The 14,129-nt window shown below is 39.5% G+C and overlaps 1 protein-coding gene across 18 annotated transcripts in view; it reads right to left on the bottom strand.

The window, feature by feature from the left end:
- FBXW4 (F-box and WD repeat domain containing 4) overlaps positions 1-14,129 on the bottom strand; it is an 82,914-nt gene that overhangs the window by 63,149 nt on the left and 5,636 nt on the right. For 9 of the 18 annotated variants that reach the window (XR_013525091.1, XR_013525090.1, XM_078346343.1 and 6 more), the window contains exons 2-3: positions 2,102-2,197; positions 1,794-1,859 (exon numbers count right to left, since the gene is read on the bottom strand). Coding sequence is in view for 16 of the 18 variants with exons in the window: in XM_078346343.1 (XP_078202469.1) it covers positions 1,794-1,859; positions 2,102-2,197 (162 nt within the window). In the remaining 2 variants the exon portion in view is untranslated. Of the gene's footprint in view, positions 1-1,793; positions 1,860-2,097; positions 2,198-14,129 lie in introns of all 18 variants that reach the window. The other 9 variants (XM_054243262.2, XM_078346345.1, XM_002756540.7 and 6 more) reach the window with 2 other exon arrangements.

Below are 14,129 nucleotides of genomic sequence, written 5' to 3' on the forward strand. Positions count from 1 at the left end.
ACTTGAACTCGGGAGCCGGAGCTTGCAATGAGCCAAGATGGTACTACTGCACTCCAGCCTGGGAAGCAGAGGGAGACTCTACCGCAAAAGAAAAGAAAAGAAAAATCTCCTAGCCAGGTGAAATAGCTTTCTTTCATTCTGCATCTTCACTGATTTAAAGTGTAAGTGGGAAGTTTCAAGGTTCTAGGACTCCCATACATACCTCTTTCACAATAGATCAGTTAAAGTATGATGGAGAAAAGAGTAGAATAAACCCTGGGAAGCCCCACTCTCTTGTTCTGTTAGAGCTACAGGGCCATTTATAAGTGAAAGGAATAAAGCCATTTAGGACAGGATGCTAATGTACTGATTAGATACCCAGATCCTCACAGGGATATCTACATTTCTGTATTTGAGAGTAAGTGTGGCAATGGAAAAACAAAGCCCCAGAGCATTCTGCTACAGTTCAGGGGCTACAGAAAAAGTCAGCTCTCACAGGCAACTGATAAGAGAAATCCACAAATAGTTAAAGATTCCCTCTACAATCTGACAGGAGAAAGAAAGGCTAGAAGCCACAGGCAAGTCCTGTGGCAGGGAATGAGCCTTAAGAAGAAAGAAAACTCTGTCAGATACTAGCCTCTCTGGTGGAAACTAAGCCTCTTTCCCAAGGCGGACATCCCACCCATCCTATTCTACATAGGGTCCTGGAGTTACCAGGTCCCAAGAAAAGTACAAGGACAGCTGATTCATCCCCATGAACAGAGCCACCATCTCCTATTGCCAAGCCTGTCTGAGCAAACTGGGCTGTGTTTCTTCCCCAGACTCAATACAAGCGTCATGGGAATGTGGAAAAGTTCTGCAAATTGACTTGACGGGCCATTAAATGCAGCTTAGACTTTGTAGTAACTGAGTTTCTGCTCATGATGTTTTTACAAGTGTGTGCATATATTACATGGAACATGTGTAGAGTGTGTACAGATGCCTGCTTTCTCACTCGTTATGCACATTCCTCTTCAACACCCCCTTGCGTGAGTGTATGGTACACTCAGGTGGGCAGCAAACAGAGAGGGTGGGAATTTTTGTGTTTAGAGCCATCTGGTAAATAGCCATTTGCCTAGGACAAGAAACCAGGTTCATGCCAGGTGAACAGTGGAGAATCCCAGGGCAGCCTGGTAACTGTTCTGTGTTTATTTGCCAAACTGTTTGAAACTAGCCCCAAAAGGCAAATGTGGGAAGCAGAGGGTAAAGACCGTCATCATAAAAACCCGTCTTTCTCTCCTGTAGTTTCTTTACCATCACCACCACCACCACTACCCATTACCACACAATTCACAGCATCTGATGCCAGTGAAACCAGTGGAAACCGGACACAAGCAAGAAAGAAAAGTTCATCAGATGAGGAGGACTGCCTGTGTCTTCAGCACAGGTACAGGTCATGCCGATATGTGGACTCCCAATTTTCCCTAACCACTGCAACCAATCAACAAGAAGTAATTTTTTGTAGGGAGTCAAATAATAACTGTGAAGTCATTTAGCATCAACGAAGCATAAAAATTGGTGGCATTAGCAGTGCCACGGACATTTTCTAAATTTCCTGACACTTGCTCTAAGCTCTAACTCCTGTAACATATGTATCCAAACCTTTAGATCCTACCCTTCCTTTTAATATAGTAGGGGAGAGGACTCAAGGAAGCTAAGAATAAAGAAGTAACTCCATAAAGTAGAAGATTTAAAGAAAAATACTCATAAAATAAGATGAATTGGGACCTTGATTTCATTTATTTCCTTTGATGGTATAAGTTAACAGAGGTTACCTCTGAGTGGTGGAGTTACAGGTTAGTTTTATTTTCTTCTTTAGAATTTTCTTTTTCTTCAGATTTCTACAATAAACATTGATTTATTTATAATCATAAAAAATGTTGTTTGTTAAAGTACAGTTCTTATATTCCCTTATTGAAATGTAAAAAAAGTTGTCCTGATGCCCCCTTTGTGGTGTTCAAAGGCTCACCAGTGCCACACCACCCAAGATAGCCCCATTAGCCTCTAGGTACGACCAGATTTTCTACTTTCCATTATGCTTTTATGTCCCAGGTAGCTTTAAAAATGTCAAGAGGCTACTTGCCTGCATCTCCACTTCAGCAGAATCCCCTCTCGGCAGCGCCCCAGTCTCCAGTTCTGAGACACCTTCACCCGTTCCTTCACTGGGACACTGGTCATCCTATGTCCAGACAGAACAGATAATCCAATCACTACAACTTATTGCCAAACACAGAAAATTCAGGGCATTCAGAATACAAGTAAACAGATTAGGAGACCAGGAAGGAGTAACTGTTCTCTCTCCATACCTGACTAACCAAGAAAGCCAAGGAGAAAAGCCTGTCCTTTAAACTATTAAAAATGTACACAGTGATGCCAAATCATTCTAATGGAGAATGGATGACAATCCTGGAACCACTGAATATCCAGATGGAAAAAAAAATGAAATGAACCCTGACCCCTACCTCACACCTTTCAGGAAAAGTAATTCAAAACAGATCATAAACTTAAAATCTAATACTATAAAGCTGCCAGAGAGACAACTAACCTATGGTGAAAAAATCAGAACAGTGATTACTACCAGGGTTGGGATGGAGACTAACTAGGAAAGAACACATGGAAACTTTCTGAGGTAATATTCTATATTTAAGTCTTGAAGCGGTTTCGGTTATAAAAATATATATGCATTTGTCAGAAATGCATCAAACGTGAAGGATGTGGTGGCTCACAACTGTAATCTCAACACTTTGGGAGGCTAAGATGGGAGGATCACTTGAGCCCAGGAATTTGAGGTTACAGTGAGCAGTGATTCCACCACTGCACTCCAGCTTAGGAAACAGAATAAGATCCCCCTCTCTAAAAATACAAAAGAGAAAAGAAATACATCAAAAGATACAAAAGATTTGTGCAGTTCACACGAATATAAATTCATTGTGTATATATATATATTTTTTTTTCTTTAAAAAAAAACCCATAAACTAATATGCTCTAGTCAATGATAGACATGCACGCTGAAGCCTTTAGGGGTAAATATTCTGATATCTTTAACTTATTTTGAAATGCATGATAAAGCAAATATAGCCAAATATTAATCATAGAAACTAGGTGGTGAATATGTAAGTGTTCATGGTACAATTCATTCAACTTTTCTACGCGTTTTAAATTCTTTAAAACATTGGAGAGCGAGTGTCAATAGTACTTTCTGGGTGAACTGAATTAACAGCAATAGGAGAAGAGAGCACACAGGCAGCAGGAATAGCACCATTTGGGGATGGGTTAATAGGCAATAGGGAGAAGAAGGTACACTGCTTGGGACACAGAGTGATAACTGCCATGACTGCCTGGAAATTCGCTGGCCAGGGAGAGATACACTCATTTCTTCCAGCCTCTACTTATACCTTCACATTTACCACCTTTTACTAAAAGCCAGCAAGCAAGTCCAGCTTTCAAGATTCTAACGGACACAGGTTAGAAAGAATGATTTTGGCAGGCAGAGAGAAGATACTTAATTTACTTCTAGCTAAATAATATTCTGCCTCCCCAGTGTTATTTATTTGTATAGAATTATTTTTGGTTAATAAAGTAATAAATACACAGGATAAAAAAACACACAGATAGTATGAAAGTTTAACAACTGCAAAAGTGAGTCTCTCGAAACCCCAGCCAAGACTCTTTCCCTCTCTAGAGGCAACTATGCATTCACTGTAGATAAGTATACATGCATGTTGCCCAGGCTGGTCTCCAACACCCAGCCTCAAGCAATCCTCCTGCCCTGGCCTCCCAAAGTGCTGGCATTACAGGCATGAGTCACCACACCTGGCCAACTGAATACTATTTTTAAATGATATAGAATGTTATAAATCTCTCTGGATCATGATTCCAATTATAATTTATTTAACCAACATTTAATGTGGTGCTTACGATATGTCAGGCACTGTTTTCATTTGCCCAATACCTTATGCATATCAATAAGTGTTGATAAAGGGCAATTTTATATATATATATATATATAAATTATATATACATATATTTTTTTTTGAGACAGAGTCTTGCTCTGTCATCCAGGCTGGAGTGCAGTAGCACCATCTCAGCTCCCTGAAACCTCCGCCTAGCAATTCTCTGCCTCAGCCTCCCAAGTAGCTGGGACTACAGGCGCCTGCCAACACACCGGGCTAATTTTTTGTATTTTTAGTAGAGACTAGGTTTCATTATATTGGCTAGGCTGGTCTTGAACTCCTGAGCTCGTGATCCGCCTGCCTCAGCCTCCCAAAGTGGTGGGAATTATATTTCTAATAAGTGCATTTCTAGGAAGTATATTCTGTTCAATCAGAAATAAGCAATAAGTAACTATTTTTGATTTTAAAAAAAGAAAGCAAGAAATGGCCCAAACTGATAGGAATTTAAGATATAACAAACAGAAAACTGTAAACCAAGGAAAGAAATCACTTTAATAAGTGCTATTAGGTTTGTAAAGCATGTTCCTGACTTTATTAAAAGGAAAAGAGAGAGGGAATAATATGCATGGCTAGAAAGAACACCAAAAGGATAAAATAAAACACCCATAGTTAACTGTGGATAGCCAACTTTGAGCGTTTCTATTTTTTCCTTTATGCTTTTACATATTTTCTAATTTTCTTTTTTTCAAATTTTTCAATTTCAATAGCTTTAGGGGTACAAGTGGTTTTTGGTTACATGGATGAATTACATAATGGTGAAGTCTGGACTTTTGGTATGCCAGTCACCTGAATAGCATACATTGTATGCAATAGGTGATTTTTCATCACTCTGCCTACTCCCACCTTCCTCCCTTCTGAGTCTCCAATGTCTATTACACCACTCTGTATGCCTGTGTGTACCCATGGCTTAGCTCCCACTTATAAGTGAGAACATGCAGTATTTGGTTTTCACTCCTGCATTACTTCATTTAGGATAATGGCCTCCGATTCCATCCAAATTGCTGTAAAAGACATTATTTCATTCCTTTTTATGGCTGAGTAATATTCAAATGCTCATTAAAATAGTAATAATAAATGCTGTTGATAACTGAATATCAATAGAGCAAAAAACTGATTTAGACTGCCACCTCATACCACAATATAATAAATTCCAAAAAATATGATTGTGAAAAGTTTAACTAGAAGAAAACAAAACATATATATATTTCAATGAAGAGCAGAGATAATTTCCCAACTGAAATGGAATAGAAATTATTCTATTGAAACAATAGAAATGTATTAATTATAAAGTATTTGAGTTTAGTGCTATTAAATTTGAAATGCTACCCTAAAGGGAAAAAAGATTAAAAGCAAGACAGAGTAACAGAGTAGGGGAAAATTTTTAACTAACACTATAGAGATAAGTTTTATCTCTGAAACTTTAAGGGAGCTATCATCCATGTCTGACGGAGGATAAGGACAGTCACACAGTGTTCACTCATGGTAAAACACTGGAGGAAACATCCTACAAGAATAGTTTAGAGGCCTGGACCTTAAAACAATTTTTAAAGTACCACCTCACATCTATAAGCAGAAAAAACTGACACTAGCTTTAATTTGATAGAAGAGTGTGGATTTGGTTACATGTTGCTTATAGCACATTAAGCTGGTACAGTCTTTCAGAAAGGAATTCTCTTAAGACAAAATTCATTAAGTGACAGTTCATGTGCTAGCATTTCTACTTTGAGCACTGTATCATGAAGAAATAATTCAAAAGAAAAAATTTTTACTAAGGTATTTATAGCTGCAGCTATATATTAGAGCTAAAATCTGGAAATAGCCCGAAGGTCTGTCTGTGGGGGAGAATAGTATACCAATGCAATGGAATATACTGCCATTAGAAATGACAAATGAAAGGGCTGCAAAACATTTTGGCAACAACTATAGCAAGTAATGATATTTTTAAAACTAAGTTAAATTTATAAAGGTAGAGGTGAGGAGACACTACATAAAATTATGTCTCCATAAATAACAGGTCTAGGCCAAGCACTGTGGCTCATGACTGTAATCCCAGCACTTTGGGAGGTCAAAGTAGGTGGATCACCTGAGGTTAAGAGTTCAAGACCAGCCTGGCCAACATGGTGAAACCCTGTCTCTACTAAAAATACAAAAAGTAGCCAGGCATGGTGGTGGGTGCCTGTAATCCCAGCTACTTGGTAGGCTGAGGCAGGAGAATTGCTTGAGCTGGGGAGGCAGAGGTTGCAGTGAGCCAAGATTGTACCATTGCACTCCAGCCTGGGTGACAAGAGAAAAACTCCGTCTCAAAAAAAGAAATAATAATAACTGGTCTAAAGAAATTAATAGATGGTACTTTACTAAGTCAGCAATTGTTGAAAATATATCACATAATTGTTGATAGTATGTCTTCCTATTTACCTCTAACTAAAAAGCAGATTAAATAAAATTGAAAAAGCATAGAAGGCAGACTCAGGAAACTGGGATCTATATCCCAATTTAACAGCTTACTAATTATACAATACAGGTAACTAACTTCTCTAATTATCCATTTCTTCACCTACAAAATGAGGATAATATTTCACACGATTGTTTTTAAAAATGACACCTAAAGCAAAGTATAGAATATGTTATAAATCGCTACAAAAAAGGTTAATTATCTTTACGTAAATATAAGTAGTAGATAACAGCCACTAATGGTGTCATCACTAACATGACTAATAATCACTCATTTTTCTTCTAATTAGTTTAGTTATAACTATTAGAAATTGTTCCTCCAATATCAAACATTCGTTATCTTTCAGGCTGAACAATTAGGATTTGGCTATACACATGTTAAGGCTAAAATCTTTTACTGAATTCTTCTAATGGGTGAAGGTAGCCCCTGGTTTTAAATCACTAGAGAGCTACCTACACTACCAAACTACTGAGGACAGTAAAAGATACTTAACAGGATGGGTCAAAGGAACTGAACTCTCAATGGAAAAAAAAAAAAGACTTCCCTGTCTACTCTTATCTGCAAATCCCTCCCAGATATAAAGGAAAAGACTGCTTACAGTTATACCTCTTTTCTTGAATTTAGTCTAAAATTAATAAGTGGTGATGAAACTAAAAAGGGAATATTCTAGATCATAGCAGGGAGAAAACAAAAGCAAAAGAATGGACATATTTCCTGAATTAGAATAAGGACAGCACTTCTCTCATCTCCCTGGTCACTTAACTGCCATGTGACAATTTACTAAGGGTCAAAACACTCCCCTGAGGGCTTGATCATAGCACCGAGAACCTTTCAAAGTTGAACTTTAGAAGCTGCTACCAAACAGCGGGTGCAAGCATCCTCTCCCAAGATGAACATCATAATCAAAATACTTGGCTGTAGTCCTTCAAATTTAGACTTTGAAAAAAAAATTCTCTTTGGCTTAGACTTGAAAAAGCTCTACTTCTTTAAAAACAACTTAACAACTCAGATTTTTCATCTCTTTTGTCTAACCATCTTGAATGGTTACAGTTTCCCTATCTGTTGGCCAAATCATATCTACATTTTCATTGGCTTCAGCTCCTGAAAAATCTAAAGGAATTTTAAAAATATCTCCTTCCTCTGAAAACCGGTATCCCTCCCTCCCTGTGGGAATGTGTCACTGTCCAGTCAAAGGGGGTCAGTAGAACAAGGCAGCTGAAGAAAAGTACCTGAGAAGACAGGAGCAGATGCCCCTTGGAATTCACCCTGGACCCTTGCTCCCAGCCTTGAAGCAGCTTCTGGCCGGCTATTTCTCCACTTGCTTACTAATGTAAAGTGAGGGTGCTCCTCTCAAAAAAATTAATGCCTGGTTAACACATGGAGGACCTGGCCCGTGGGCCTGGCTGAACAGCCATGTTCCCAGCCCTCCTTCTCTTGCCTCAGGCTCATTCTTCCACCAGGCCCCTCCCTCTCAGCTTTCCATTAGAGTTTGCATTAGAGTAACCATTAGAGTTTGCATTCCTGGGCACATGACCTATTTTAAACAAAACAACACAACGTGCACCCACAGTAAGCTATCTGGCCCCTTAAAATCTTGGCAAGTGAGTCCAGAGGGACAGAAATTAATCTAGGCAGTTATCTAGAATGACCTTTCATTTCCCCTCTCCTTGCTCACACCCCAAAACCAAAAGCAAATAAAAAAACCTACTCTGAAGAAAAATGGCTGGAGGGAAGGAAGGGGGAGTATAAGTATATGGAAGAAGTCTTAAACCTACATAATCTCCGAGATCAGAAAACTCCTGGAACACAGATCAATTTTCCTTTCTGTCCTATCTCGCCGCTTGATTCCCCTGGAAGCCACTAATGCTGACCGACTGCATGGATGGCATGATTTCCATAACATCCTACTAATGTGGATGGAAATTCAGGAAAGTGTCCACAATGTAGAGCAAGGCCATGTCAAGGGGCATGGGCCAAGGAGGGGAGAACAGAGTTACACAAAATTTTAATTAATTTTTTTGAGACAGGGTCTCACTCTGTCACCCAGACTAGAGTGCAGTGGCACAATCTGGGCTCAGTGCAACCTCCGCCTCCCAGGCTCAAGCAATTCTCCTGTCTCAGCCACCCAAGTAGCTGAGATTACAGGCACACGCTATTATCGCCCAGCTAATTTTTGTATTTTTAGCAGAGACAGGGTTTCACCATGTTGGCCAGGCTGGTCTTGAACTCCTGACCTCAAATGATCTACTTGCTCCAGCCTCCCAAAGTGCTGGGATTACAGGCCCCAAAATGCTGGGATTACTGGCGTGAGCCACTACGCCCAGCCTTGGGGCCTGGAATTTTAAATTAACACCATCTCTAGATTTCTCCTATCCTCTTCCTCTCCAGATCTTCCCCCAGATTGCCTCCTGTACTCACCAGTTCTCCTATCAATGCTAAGAACTTGGCTTTAGTGTAAAGTATTTAAGTAGCTAAAGACAAGAATCTTCTTTTTTTTTTTTAATTGTACTTTAAGTTCTGGGGTACATGTGCTGATCTTGCAGGATTGTTGCATAGGTACACACATGCCATGGTTTGCTGTCTCCATCCCCCTACCCCCGGCACCTACATCAGGCATTTCTCCCAGTGTTAGCCCTCCCCAACCTCCCCGCTCCCCCCAACCGTGCTGTTCCTCCCCAGACAAGAACCTTCTAACTTTTCATTTATGCTTGCATTAGCCTGGATCTTCCAATAGCCTCAGTAGCAGAGGTTTATAATTAAAGTTCAAAAAAAATCTTTATATCATGTTAAATTACTTATCCTTTTAGCCAGGGAATAGAGAATAGCCCCAAAATTCAGAGTGAAGGAAGACTGCAGGAAACATGCCAGCATGAGGACAAGACCATGCATGAAGAGGGCATGGAGCTGACTGAACTGACCCACACCTCCCTTGAAAGACCCCCAATTGTCAACCCACTTTACCCATTCAACTCACTTTTCATTCTTCACACTATGCAACTGAACTCCCACCAAGCCGATTTCTTCCACGTTCACTCATATATCGACATTTTCACTGACATTGTCAGCACCAGCCTACCTCTGCCCCTGACTAATGTTTCTGGGGACTAGTCAAATTCATCCATTATTTAAAATCTTGGTAGCGCCTCTACTTCCATGACTCTTCCAAACATTCCTCTCCACATCATCTGAACTGTTAGATGGAACCTACCATACACCTAGGCATTGCTAGCTTTTCACAGCTATACATCTTATTTGTCTAATTTAGTCATAAATTCCACAGGATCAAGTCTTAAACCACTTTATGCTTCTAAAAGTGGCTCTCAACCATCACTGTGCAGACAAGTGGAATAGCAGGAACCCTGAATAAGTGCACCATCAAATTTTAAACAATATATAGAATTTATTTTTGTTCAACTGACAATCCACACTTTTACAGGGATTTCTATCAAACACTAAGCCAAAATGTTGCCCATGATACAATTTGCTGAAAATAAAATGAAGATTGCATGTTCAGAGGAACATATATGAACTTTACCTCAAAGGATATAAGACAAGGTCAGGGCTACAAACAATTCTGTTCAAATACTAACACACCAGAGAGTGAACAAGTACATAGTGTAAATAATCATGAACAACTTTTTCAATTTTCTGAAATTTGTTTTTAAAAAAAAAAATGACATTCACTTTTAATCCTCTATCAAAAATTCTAACATCATACAAAACTAAGTTTTTAACATAAAAAGTGAGAACCATGGTCCTAGCATAATAGGTATTTTGATAGATATTGCTTTGGAACTGCTCAAGCAAGAGTTTCCAAAACGTGGTTCTCCCTTTGGCAAGTCACACTTGTAACAATACCTTAGCTCCAAAGGCCCTTCTCAAAATGTGTAACATACCACATCTTCAAGAATTCAACCAAAGCCTCCAAATTCTTATTCTAGAGAGGCTCAAGGAAAGAAATCTGAGCAGATAAAGTATCTTAACACAGCAACCACATGTCAAAGATGTCTAGACAGTTTCAGAAGCACTAAGCATAACACTGGTCCTTTATATGAACGAGCTTAAGATTCAGAACTTGACTGTGTTCAATCCTTTTCTTCCTGGCATTGGTTAGGTTCTGTATTTGCACGGCACTTAATCAGTATGTGTGTTCTGCAAGATGTTAAAGAGATATTCAGCAGTGAAAAAAAGAATGTTATGGTCAAAACAATTTGCAAAATGCTGGCTGAAACAAAATTAAACAGGTCCCTGTATCACAGGACTTGCCAGTGCCTTTAATCTCCAATGGGCATTGTGATCCCCAGGAGAGGGAATGTGGTACATAGCATTTCCCCCACTAATTTGATTACAAAATTAGCTTTTCAAGAATCCCACAATACAACTTTTGGAAAGACTGATTTAGTACTTTCTAAAAATGAACAATGGCAAGAAAGATGCCAATTTGGGGAGAAGGGGCAGGGTAAGTGAACAGGCCTTCCTCTAAGTGAGACATGAATTAGGCACTAGCAAACTAAGAGGTAGACTTTGTTCTCATACCCTCGAAATGACTTTTCCCTAGACTCCTTATCTGAAATGTGAGAAACAATTACACTGCTCTGCTTCCCAGAGTTTTTATTGTTTTTAATCATGAAACTGTGTTCTATATTAATCATCAAAACAGGTTCTCAACCCAAGTGACCAGACTTTAAAATCCCTAGTGCCCTTCCAGGCTGAATGAAGGGATAGGGAGAATACGAACCAGACGTCACCCAGAAAGTTTCTACATCTCCAGCTTCTAGGCCATTATGATCAAGTCAAACTGCACCCAAGATAAGGATGAAGTTCTCCCTTAGCAACTCACTTCTAGAGGGGACAAACACACATACCATCCATATCTGAACCTTGATTCAACATTTCAAGGTAGATTTTCTAAAGAAAAACTCAAAGAAACATGGGAGGTCAAAGTGGGAACTACAGGGAAAAAAGAAAAAGAAGAACTCAAAGACTACTTTCCTTTCTTTAAAGAGAAGGAACTCATTACAGGGTTAGTGAGCAGGGGAAATATCATTCCTTTCAGTGAAACAGCTTTCCAGGAAAAGTATCTCAACATATTTACTATAAAACAATTTAATTTCCCTGTCCCATCACCTGCCACCCCATCCTCATCCCCGCTACAAAACCCACAGATTGTGGATTTCCTCTCATTCTTGGCAGAGTTACCAGAAGAAACATAATACCCCCTTCGGACTGCTCCCAACAGCTGCTGGAACAAGACGGGGGAGCTGGGGGTATCCCTCCAAAGCTGCCTCTAAAAATGACCATTCCCCCTTCCAACCCACACAGCCAGTAAGCATAAGACTTCCCTTTCTCTACTTTCTTAAAGGGGAGATCACAAAAACAGCAGTGTACCCTAATCCAAAATACTTACTTCCAGCACATCTGTTCTCCTCAATATGACTCTAAACTGAAGCTTCTGTACAGTAACCACCACCCTATTTCTCCCCTAACATGTAGCGATTAAAAATAGTCCTCTACTACCACACAAGACCAGTATTTCTTATTTGTTTGTTTAATCTATCAATCAACCTATTCTATCAAGTTAGGGTTCCTATCAAACTCCTATTCACTGTAATTTCCTATCTCTGCCCACCTGTCCCAATACCACACACTTCATACAAATACGAATCTTCCTCCAGGTCAAGAGACTCGCACAACAAAAGTCAAGGAACAAATTCATCAATGGCTACCCTACATTCCAGCGCTTTGCGCAATATCCCTTGCCCAATATCATCATACACTAAATGCGCTTCAATTCTGTCTAAAAAAGCCCCATCACCAGGCAACAGAGACACATCCAGTTATCCTTCAGCCTCTCAGCTAAGACCACCAACAAAGAAGTTCACGAATGTCAACTGGGGGCACAGGCAATGTCTCTCTTTGCCGAGAAGAAACTAAAGAGAACCTCCAGCATCATTCCCCAAAGGTGACAGCCAGGGTTGAGTGAAGACCGTGAAAACTGTACAAGAGCTGGGGGAGAAAATATAATGTAAGGAATGATTTGGAATCGGGGCAGGAGAAGGCGGAGGGATGAACTGGCTGACCCCAAATGTCTTTTCCATCTCTAACTCTTATGATTCTTTGACCTCCAATTTTGTGCTGTGGACAAGGAATGGAAAGTCAACAGACATGGTGATGTTTTGAAAGAGGCTGGCAGTCTGCTCTTGTCATTTAGTGGCCTTTGCATGTATTTTTTAAGGTGTCTCCAAGCCCTGTCTTCATTTCACAGTTGTCACCTTTCTCAGCAATTTGAGCTCATGTCAAATACCAAAAAAGAAGAGGAAGAAGAAAGAATGTGCTGGCAATTAATTGTGGGCTAAAGAGGGGCAGCAGGCACAGGGGCCCATTGGGTGGCCCAGACTTCCAGGGAGGGCAATGTGGACAGTTTGGATAAAATGAAGAATTGACTCAAAATTGAGACAAGGCAACCAAACCCTTAACAAGAGGTAAATTCTTTCTCCACATAGTCTCATACGCAGTTTTAAAGAAAGCTCACATATTTACATGATTCAAGGTGTATCAATATATTCTTAATTACCAAACCATCTTGATTCAACTGATTACAATTGGAGTTCCATCTGAGCAAGACTGCTGAATAGGAAGGACTTTCCTCAAGAGTAAACCAAATCTCTGGATTCTCAACCTTGATTCAGTTGACACACCTGAGATAAATTCTGAAGCTTAGCAAAAGTCAGCTTCTGCAGATCAAAGTGGGAAGTCTGCCAATTTTCACTGAAAATTCAAAACCCAATTTTCTCCTCTTTTTTTTCAAACAGTTGATCTCATCTTAATTTTCAAATATTTTTGGAGCCTGGTCTCGGGAAGAATCTGCCTAAATTTCTCCCTGTTCCATGGTTACATGTAAGGACCAAAAATTAATCCAGTGCCAGGGTCAACCCAGAGCTAAGGTTAAGTTGTCACACACAAGTAATTCTTCTAAGTCACATATTCAAAAATAATTTTTTAAAAAACCTGTATACTTCCTCAGTGACCTCACTGTCAGTTGAGGATTTCAGCAGCTCAAGCACAATCTTTACCTTAGATGAAGGTTCCAGGTGCTAAAAGCTGAAAAGTATAGAGTACTGAAATATTTTCAGAGTTCTCATTCCAGTATGAATTCACACTACAGATTGCTCATCTCACAGACTGTGAAGACACTGGGTTTCTCCATGTTTCTGCCTTGAAAGCTAGAAAATTCAGCCCCTGGAAAGAATATAAACAGCTTCTATATTCTCATGGTCTTAGAGGAGAAGGCCTCTTCCATTCTTCTAGTTTGCATTTGGAGGTAGTGATTGCACTAGAGCATGCCCTGCTTCCACAGGTGTACTGTTTTATTTTGAACTTGTAAACTAAACTCTATTTTATTAACTCATAGAAACCATTAAAAATAAGACCTTTCCAAATGCTAAAGACAATAAATACATCCATATATGAAATCATTCAGTGAACTAGAGAACAAATAGGTGACTCTCCTCCCTGGGTAAGGCAGAAAACTGGAGAAAACCTAAGCTACTTTGAGTTGTTAATTGTTTTCTGAAGATCACAGTTTAGGCCTTAAAGGTAACCAGTTAGCAATACCATCTCCATTCAGAATTAGGAAACTATATGCTTTCTGGGTCAAGAAAATGCTCTTAAGCACAATCATTTTAAAACAAATAAACACACTCTGC

Source organism: Callithrix jacchus, chromosome 12, assembly GCF_049354715.1.
Source record: "Callithrix jacchus isolate 240 chromosome 12, calJac240_pri, whole genome shotgun sequence".
Lineage (NCBI taxonomy): Eukaryota > Metazoa > Chordata > Mammalia > Primates > Cebidae > Callithrix > Callithrix jacchus.